The 10,215-nt window shown below is 40.0% G+C and overlaps 1 protein-coding gene across 1 annotated transcript; it reads right to left on the reverse strand.

Annotated features, from left to right (window-relative positions):
• Window positions 1-2,305: 2,305 nt before the first annotated feature.
• SCO1 (synthesis of cytochrome C oxidase 1) lies at window positions 2,306-10,105 on the reverse strand. The gene is made up of 5 exons (XM_085321004.1): window positions 9,976-10,105; window positions 8,791-8,988; window positions 7,117-7,209; window positions 6,876-6,991; window positions 2,306-3,219 (listed from the first exon to the last, which is right to left on the reverse strand). The coding sequence occupies exons 1-5, from the start codon at window positions 10,004-10,006 to the stop codon at window positions 3,091-3,093; spliced, it is 567 nt and encodes a 188-aa protein (XP_085177130.1). The 5' UTR covers window positions 10,007-10,105; the 3' UTR covers window positions 2,306-3,090.
• Between the last annotated feature and the right edge of the window lie 110 nt (window positions 10,106-10,215).

The raw sequence follows: 10,215 nt of genomic DNA on the forward strand, positions 1-10,215 counted from the left end.
CAAAGGATGAGGCAGACTCTCTTACTGACACAAGGCTATATTTAACGTAAGGATGCCCAGGGCTGGCTGAGGCCTGTCAGGAGAATCATCATTGTTGCTGTGGGCCCATAAAGCACAGAGGTGAAGGTGCTGCAGGCAGCTCTGAAGTGCAGAGGGCGACTCCAGATGAGCTTCAACCTAGCACACCGCCTGTTTGCTTCAGAACTGCAAGGCGCRTGGGGCAGTGCACAGGCAGTCAAAAATAAGCAATTCTTGTGGCTTCCCGTACTTTCTAACATGGGTGGCTCTGATCACCTCCAGCAAGAAAAGCTGCTAATCAAAGTAGTAACACACAGCTTAAAACATGGAATGAGCTAGCTATTGCTCAGACAAAGATGCATTCATGCTTGCCCAGGTTTCCAGAGCACAAATCCTCATACTCCCAGGAACGTGCACAGCTGATGCAGAGCTGGTCAGAAGTCAAGGGCTGAACAATCCAACAGCAATGCAGATTTCTGGAAACAATTTGATTTCTATTTGATCTGAACTAAACCTTTCAAACCTTTCTTTCCTCTCCCCCCCCCGAGAACAGACTGCCAAATCTAAGAATCTAAGATGCTGTTCAGCCTCCTACTCCCAAAATGTCAAAATAGCGCTGCCTAGCTGTCACATTTATATAAACACTAAGAAGCCCGATGTCTAGAACCTACTAACTGCAATCAAACCAGCCAGCACAAGAAAAAAGAAACAAACAAACAAGCAAGCAAAAAAAAACAACTGCAAGTGAATGTTAAAGTCTCCTAAGACACTAAAACTTTCACTGCAAAATGACTCTGAAAGAGTTTTGGTGATCCCCTAAAAAGGAGGGAAAAAACCAAAACCCACCATTATTTTATTCTACCTAGTATTTGAAAGGCAAAAAGATAGCTTGGATCTTYAGGAATCTTTTTTCACTAGCAGAGCTTTATTAGCAGGGTGAAGTGTTAGCCGCACTCTTTCACAGTTACTTTCCTGATAGCCTCAGGAGTTCATCATAGAAGAGTTTGTATGGATTATATAGAGAGCTGACATGTATTGTCACCTGTACTAGTAATGTTTTATAACTGATCTAAATTAAGTTTGCTGTTTTTCAGGATTATGGGAAGATGGAAATGTACTGCAGATACTGCAAAGGAATTTTCTCTCCTACACTCACAGTCAGAGAGGAGGGCCCTGCTATGATCTCATTTCAAAAGGTAAAAGCTCAGTCTTATTTGCTGCTCACAGGAAAAGGCTTGGAAAAAAAAAAAGAATCCTACCATCAATAATCATTGATCATAACTGAAATAGTTTTACAGAAACACAGAGATGYGTTAATGACAGCTTAACTGACACAGGCAAGTTTATATTAAGTGGCACTATCTGKTATTTTGTACATATTAGGAGACAGGGGTAAGGAGCACACAGTGAAGAACACATCAGACATTTCTGCACTATAGTGAAAAATCTTTGCCTACAGAGCTCAGAAATACACTGGTCTCTATTTGCGGTGGAGTAGACCGTGGAAGCAAAACATAACTAAGACAGGACTTCTAAGAGCAACGGAGACTTAAATATGAAATCTGCCACAAAGAAGGTTCTTTTCCGTACTGAATATCAATGATTCAATTCTACCTGAAACATTACAAAAGCGTATRTTAGAAGTATCTGCATGTATTTCTCTCTACTTGCTTCTTTCTTCCTGGTGACATCTGCAATTTTCCACTCAAGCCACAGCAGTGATTTTACTGAAACATTTCCTTACTCCAGCTGATGCTGTCTTTAGTATCAGCATTTTATTCTATGCCTCTTCCACCTAGTACCTTACCAGATAAGGTAATTTCATGCACAAAGGAGTTCATAAAATTGTGTAGTAGCACAATTATTCAGTTTGAAACACTATGGAACATGCACCAAAAAAAATGCTCTATTTTATGTCCTGTGAGTCATTCTTTAGGTTTCAGTGAGATAATAAATAAATCAGCTTATGTCGGTTTGTGATGCTATAGATCAGCACTACTTTCTGAAGAGGAATAAAAACATGATAAGAAAATAAAGCTTGATGAGTATGCAAACCTCTAATAATATTCTATTACCAGTCAACTCAACCTAAGAAATAAAAAGCAAAATTCATCCCCATAATGACTCTAAAATAGAGACCATTCTTACATGAACCTCGGTACAACTGAAAAACAGATGACAGTCCAGACTYTCTACTCTGCACATTGTTGCTGTTGGCAGATTAATACATTCACTCTTTTGTCTACTGGAAGGTGATTCCTGCAAAACTTAAAAAGGAATAAAGCAATTGTACAAAGCAGTCTTTTATTCTCAAATGCAGCATTGCATAAAATTTATCTGATCAACAGCCCTATGCATGGAAACAGGCCCCCTTCATCCCCACCACTTCATTATTCAGCATAGCACAAGTCAGGCTGAGAGTATGCACCAAACCATTTAGACCTGAAGAAAAATGTATTTGCAACCCAGTACTATTTTCCTTCACAGCTAATGTTCAATTATAATAATAATGTTCACAAAAGATAAAGGAAAATTTGTCAAGAAAAAACATTTCACTTCTGTGCTCTAATTAGGAAGATTAGGTAGATTACAGGGCTGGTCCCATGTGTGCAAGCTGCTAATGCTTTCAGTACTTTTCATTGTCTGAACCTAAATAAAAAAGTACTCTTAAGGCTTTCTGCTTACAATATTGGAAGTGCCTCTGCCAGCAGGCAAAATAGTGCAGGAATAAAAACAACAGCAGGGGTCCTCTAAGGATGCCATGGCTCATGTGGCTTTTCATCAAGTAATCACCTTCCTAGAGCGATCATCCTTCACTAATGACTGTCCAAAAGATACAAAGTAATTCTACCAGTGATACAGAGGTCTCTTCCAAATGATTTCCATTTTTTTGCTCCCCAAAATGTTTCACAGAAGTCCCAAGCTTCATCTCATTGCTGAAATCTTGCTGCAAATAATATCCGTTGGGAAGGCTGTTTACTGATTTTAATAATGGTAACTCCACTGAATACAATGCACAATTACAGCCAAACCAACAGTAGATGTTTGCATCAATCTTTGAAATCTTCTGGTTTAGGATCTGTATTTTCTCATGTGAGCAGCAATAGAAGCAGAAACCTCAGAGCTCCTCTTATTCTGGCCATAATAGTCCACAAAGTCACCATCTGGCCCAAGGAGATACATTATTATTGTGTGATCCACCTGCAAGAGAGCACACAGCTGCTTGGTAAAACAGATCCCACATACCTCTCAAAGTCAGCAGCAATAGCGCCCCATTTAGCCTTTAGCTCAAATGCCTGACAAGACTTTTCACCAACAGACTAAAGCCAGATCAGAATAAGTTAGCATCACCTCAGATCTTTTGTTGCTTCAACAACAACAACAGAAGAAAGAGAGAGAGAGAGAGAGAGAGAGAGAGAGAAAGAAAAAACTAGTTGTATATTCAGGATGGGTAAAAGAATACTGAAAATACTTAAAGTGGAAGGGTCTTCCCTAAACTGCAGACACCACTCTCCTCAGCACAGATGGGACTGAGGACAAAGTGAGGAGGTACAAGCTAAGGCACTTCCCTCCTCACTCTTTCCAGTTTTCCTCTACCTCTCCTTGTGCTCCATAACCCCCCCAAGGCATTCAAGCTTCTACTGTTAGTATGATGCAAATCCTATATAAATTGAAGTACTTCATTAAACCAAGGGCAAACAAAGGACTAAGAACATCACTAGGTGAGGGAAGCTGTGCATACAGGATTAAGTGAAGAGGGAAATGCAGTGTCCTAGGAGGGGGCTCCCTCTACTGTCTACTCATGTTGGCATTTACAGGAATCATAGCGGAGTCAGAGTGGAGATAGTGGGAAAGAATTTGAAATAATCTACATAAATTTTCCAAATAACAATATTTTGAAAATTTGAGATATTTCTATTTCTATCTGATTTATATGAAACTAATTCCACTGTAGTTGGTGGTTGGGGTTAAACACCACTGCAGGTATGGTCTTCRCCTAACTATGATGGCATTTGGTATGAGTAAAGATACAATATACTGAAAACTGAAGCCATGAATCTGCAAGTGCTCAAGTGAGTACATAATCTTAGGCTCACTGGAGAAAAAGAGGCTGTTTGTGAAAGTAAGTCTGCATTTGAATTTATGAAATCATATAAACATTTGCATCATTAGTCATAAAAAAATGTATTAACGGTATTTCTGAGTCAAAGGATTCTTTGTTTCTTAATTTTTTTTTTTATTGAAGTATGATTAAGTCAAGTATTTTACTCAAGATTTTTAAATGTTCAAGATATGGTCACAAAACTACCAGGAGCTACAATTTTTAAAAGAATCTGAATCATAATTCAGGTCCTATTATTTTTTGCTATAGTTTCCAGTTTGAAAGACAAAGTAGCCTGCTCAGAGTACTTTAACTCCCTCGCCTGTGGAAGATTAAACTATTTTTCATGTATTATTAGTTCCTATTTAATAAGTAAGGACTGTATTTAAAAATGCAAAAAAATACATAGGAATGATGTAATACTCAATACTCTTTTCAGTCAAAACAAGCAGAGAAGTCTAACCAGCTATACCGGACCTCTTCCCTATCTCCCAGCTGCCTGCAAAGAAAACAGAATCTGCTCCTGCATGAACATCAGCCTTAATAATTGACTGGCCTGAGAGGTCCATGCAAAACAGTGAGGGAGAAGGGAGAAGATCCTCATGGTAGTAAACGAACGTAACAGTAATAGTTACCTGGATACATCTCAGGCCAGCACACAAACCAGCCTCAAGCTTTCCCTCCGAGATCTGCTATTGCTGTTATCCTCTTTCCAATTTGTTTCAGAGGGACCCAAGCATTCTCTGGCCTACCTGCCCTAAACACATAGAGCTTATTATCTATCAAAACCAAGAGCCAATGCCAAATCCTGAAGAGATTCAGATATATTCTTCTTCCATAGTACTATATCAAACTCTCAGGCTGCTCTCCTGCCTCAAATCTACTGGCTTTCCTTCCCTGTTGCTCTCTACTCATCTTCCCCTCTTGCACACTCAAAACGCTCCCTTGTGTTTAGAACTGTCTCAGTAAAATCCAGCTCCCTTCTCCCTGCTATCCTAAATCCATCTTCCTGTTTCATCTTTATAGTCACGATCTGCTGTTCTTTTCCTACAGTTTGGTTTCACTCTTCAGCTTCCCTTGAAGCTGCTATCAACCATATATATTTTTTTTTTTTGACAAATCCATGCACTTTTCTTTCATGGTCAYGCTAGAATCCATAAGCAGTTTGCTGACATATTTTACATCATGAATGGCAACCCTCCTTCAGCTTTTGTGGCCTCTTTTCATCATTTCTCTTCAACTTCACTGTACTCATTTAGTGTCAGATTCTACAGATTCCTTCCCTCACCCGGAGCAGGCATCCTTTGCCAATCCTGTTCCTGTGACCTCTTCTTGGATCTCCACCAGCTCCCTTTTGCAAGTTTGATTTTAGCAAATATCTTTATTTTGGTGCTAGATTGATTTAAATCGGTGTTGAATTTCTCCAGCCAGCCAGCTCCTCCCCTCTACTTAAATGTAATATAATATCCCAGGCATAATTATTGTAGCTATTGAGTTGCCAATATATGCAAAAACAAGTACTTGATCTCCCAAATAACACCCCTTTCAGTAACTCAGAGTGGTATATAGAGCCAGTATGATTCTGTTTTCTCTTTATTGAGGTCACATGCTACTCTCACTGTTTCTTTCTGTGTATTAGTTTTTTGTTGCATCTGTCTCTTTGTCCACATGGATTATTTGTGACAGTCAGGTTATTATAACCACCAAGGTGAGAATGGACAATACTGTATTAGATCAAAGAACAATCTACTCCAGTATCCTGTCTTAATTAGTGGTCATCTATGGTTGCTTTAAATGAGAGCATAAAACCAGCGAAAAAAAAATATGCTACTGTCCTTTATTATCTCAGTTTCCAAACATTTGTTTGGATCACAGGCTTCCTGAACTCTTCAAGTCTCTGTGAACTCGTAAACTTCTACCATCCCCAAAATCTGTAGCAACAATTCCACTTCTCACTCACCCATTACATCAGAAAATATCTTTTTTTGAATCCATTTTTAGTTTTCTGATGCCCTTTAGTTCTTGTAACAAAATAAAAAAAACAAAAGATCATATAGTGTGTATCCACAGTTCTCATATCGCTTACACTTCCCTCATTCTTCCAGCCCATTCACAATATGGCAGGTCAGGAAGGCCCTGGCAGCAGCTCTGAGCCCCACAATCAGTCCCATTCACTTCCAGAGAACAAGCTTTTGACTATCCCATCCAGCCTTAGCTTCCACCTTCACACTAGTGCTCTGTACCTATTTTATTCCCACCCACTTTAGCATTACCATGCTCTCCCTTCCAGGAACATTTTACACTGCAGGAACACCTCCACAGTACCTGTAGGCAAAGTTTGCATCATCCAAGTCTCTTGCCAGGAAAACCCTGCTTCCTGGTCTCAGTTTGGCAGGGGATGATTTGTTACTCACTTCACTTTCATTTCTTTCTTTTCCTGTTGCCTTAATTGCCCAGTTCTACTTCCACTTTGTATGCTATTCTATATCCAGTCTTTGGACTCTGCTTTTTGTTGTTGTTGTTGTTAGGGGTTTTTTGGTTTGTTTGTTCTGAACCATTTTTAATGGAGTTTGAGCTCATAAAATGGCATAGAACAATGTTCTGACTGAGATCTCTGAGACAAAGCTTAACGCGTAGATATAACAGAACTCTGTCATGTAAGACTTCAGCACAGATTATAACAGTCGTCTTCCGATTTAAAAGTCTATATTCTGCTTTATCCACAGACTAMTATTAGGCAATTACTTTTACTCACTATGTAATCACTGTCTTCATCTTTGGGACCTTCGCTGTAATATACACGGTAAGCTTTGGCCACTTGCTCAATCTGTTCTTTGGTACCAGTCAATCCAATCAGTTTAGGAGAAAATTCTGGAATACGGAAAGCAGACATTTAGACATTTCACACATTTCAGTGAAAAGAATTTTATCAAGATCCTCCTTTTCAATGCTCTATATTTCATGTTATAAGACATCAAGGAAGAAAAAACTAATACCTTTAACATATCTGGCAATAGCTTCTTCATTGTCCCTCTCAGGATCAATAGTGATGAAGAGTGGGGTCAGATTTGGCAAAGATGGAATTCCATCTGTGACAATAAATATTAACATATGTTACTTTCCTCAGCAAACTAAAAACTATCTCTCAGTTCCTTCCAAATTAAGGTTATAATCAAGCCACTGTAAAACGAATCTACATCAATCCTAAATGCCAAAAAAGAGACTATTTTGTGCAGATTAATTTATATAATGCAAATTCTGAAGGAAGTCAGGGCCATGAAATCCAGCACTGTGCTACATGCTGCTACACTTCTCACTGTCTCAGTTGGACACCCTGCCATACTTATGAGAGGTGACAAACTGGCTCCGACGCAAGAAATGCCAGGGCACAATCCAGGGATCAAGACATGATGGTGGGTACAACTAAAACATGCCAGTGATGGTGGAATGGCTGGATAAGTGAAGCCACAGTTCAGGATCTTTTCTCATGTTCCACTCATATCCTCCACACCCACGCTTCCTATGCCGCATTTTCTGTATTTTAGTTCATCTTTCAAACTGCTTGGTTACTATTATTCCTGTTCTGTAACTCATCAGAAGCTGCAGCCTTAGAAAGCTATTTGTACCAAAATACAGTGATTCTCAGAAGTCAAAAGGTGTATTAGAGTCAGAGTATTCCTAAAAACAAGAGGAAACGCCCAAACGAGGCCAAGAGGAAACTTCAGTCTCATGCAGAGATTCGAAGTAAAGATAAAAAGCTAGAAAAGGTTGTCAGGAGAATGAACTATGAGGATTAACAATACATTACTGTGCTAAGTCCAACTAAATTCAGTGTTGTTGCTCCACAGCCTTTACTTGTTATTAAATCAACACTGGATAGACTGCATTTTCCTAGGAACAGGTAAATATTTTTTGCATATAAACACATACTCAATGAATGAATGTGACCAAGTGAGAGACACCACCCCTCTTGGCAAAAATATTTATCCCGTAAGGGCACTGTTCTCTCTTCTGCTGTAAGCTGCCACTATCATATTATGTTAACAAGAAGTCCACAGTTCCACAAAGGTCAGCCTCATCACGCTTTAAATATCAGATCTCAGTGACGTTCCACCAACTGGAGACAGATGAATGCACGTATYATCTATTAGTTGATTCACAGAACTGCTGAGGTTGGAAGGGACCTCTGGAGATCATCAAGTACAACCTCCCTGGCTCAAGTAGGTTGCCCAGGACTGCGCCCTTTCAAGTTTTTTCAAGGATGGAGACTCTACAACCTCTCTGGACAACCTGCTCCAGTACTCAGTCACCTTCACAGTGAAAACCTTTTTTTCTTATATTCAGATGGAACTTCCTGTGTTTCAGTTTGTGACTATTGTCTCTTKTCCTGTCACTAGGCACCACTAAGAAGAGTCTGGCTCCATCTACTTTATATTTTCCCTTCAGATAATTTTTATGCATTGATAAGATCCCCCTCAAGCCCTCCTGTCTAGGCTATACAACTCCAGCTCCCTCAGCCTTTCCTCATATGACAGGTTCTGATTCAGATATTGAATAGTAATTAACAATATTTTTTCCTCACAAGATCATCACTTACCATCATATCTAACATTTTACAATAAACTTTGACCTCTAATAATAGAATCTCCGTAGTAATCGAATTCACATACCAATTTCTTCCACTACTTCAATCATTTTCTCCAGTTCATCAGGACAGATATCAGGACAATGCGTGAAGCCGAAGTAGATCAGCACCCACTGCCCAAGGTAGTCCTTGTTGGTTTTGGGCTGTCCCTCATGACTGACAAGTGAGAAGGGCCCTCCCAGTAGTGGTTTCCCAATGCCTCGGTTCCGTTCTTTCTCCAGCTCTATAGGAAAGAAAGGAAGATAATGAACTTCCACAACACATAGTCACCCCTTCCCACTCAAGTTTCAGACTCACTTAAAGTCTGAGAGTAAGGTGACCTTGCAGAATCACAGTCCAACACCTCAAAAACACCAAGAACTATCAATGACCATTGTAAAATAAGTCCAACATGAACAAGACAAGGTTTTGAGCAAATTTCTATATCAAATACATCACTAAATTCCTTTGAAATATAATAGACTCTTTTATTGTCATCCAAACACACATTTCTACTTTTTGTTCTTTAGAGACACACAGGTACGTGGCCCGGTTTGATATTACACAGAAACATCACTGTCCTTTATAAATTCAACATATGTTAGCAGCTATGCTATCTCTGAGTTTCAGTATTACAAATACAAAAATAAAAACAGTAAGCAGTCACTGTGCAACGGATAAATGCATACAGAAGTTACACATATAGAAATCAATGTGCTCAGGAAGTCCTACTGCACATCTGTGTCCCAGATAACAAACACATTTCTCTTTTCCAGCTTTTGCATCGATTCATGCCATGTTTACTCATAACAACATGTATAAGTAAATGTAACCATTTCAACGGTGAGAGTGTATTTAAGAATTTTATAATACTTTATCTTCCATTTTCTGTGACATAAAAGCATTTATACGCGCACACTTGCACAATATAAATCATGATCCAAATTATTCCTGATTTAACTACAGCAGAATAGCAAAATTGAATGTTTTTAATAAAATCTGAATGTTTTTAATACAAAAGTGATAGTCTACTTTGATTTTCTGCCTAGCCAAACAGTTTGAAATAAATAAATAAATAAATAAGCATTACAATCCCACATTTAGGGACAGAGTAACGCAAGGAAGAGCGCGGTACAGCCACCCGCTCCGCGGCGCGGCTCGACTAAGGCTCCCGCCGGAACGGCCGCGGGGAGGCGGCGGAGCAGCTACCGGACTGCCAACACTCACTCACTTTCCTCTTTCGTTTTCTTCAATTTCTTCATAGCCACCAGCAATCCTCCGCACAGCACGAAGGTTGCCACCAGCGACCGCCAAGACACCAGCTACTGAAAACGAAGCTCGTTAATGCCCTGACCAGGCTGCTCGGACCGAGGCGCCGCGCAGCTGCCGGCGCCGCCGCACGCCCGGCCTCAGCCCCGGGCACGGCGCGGCCGGGCGCCGCAGCAGCGGGGAGCCCGCTGAGGGGCCGCCT

Source organism: Rhea americana, unplaced genomic scaffold (genome assembly GCF_003343005.1).
Source record: "Rhea americana isolate MKP2758 unplaced genomic scaffold, rheAme1 scaffold_674, whole genome shotgun sequence".
In the NCBI taxonomy this organism is placed as follows: domain Eukaryota; kingdom Metazoa; phylum Chordata; class Aves; order Rheiformes; family Rheidae; genus Rhea; species Rhea americana.

Bases quoted from the DNA above. Each gene is read 5' to 3' on its own strand.
- SCO1 (XM_085321004.1), bottom strand. From the start codon at position 10,006: ATGAAGAAATTGAAGAAAACGAAAGAGGAAA. The intron at 8,989-9,975 runs GTGAGTGAGTGT...TCTTTCCTATAG, and splicing joins GAAGAAAACGAAAGAGGAAA to AGCTGGAGAAAGAACGGAAC. The intron at 3,220-6,875 runs GTGAGTAAAAGT...GCTCTCTTGCAG, and splicing joins ATGAAGACAGTGATTACATA to GTGGATCACACAATAATAAT.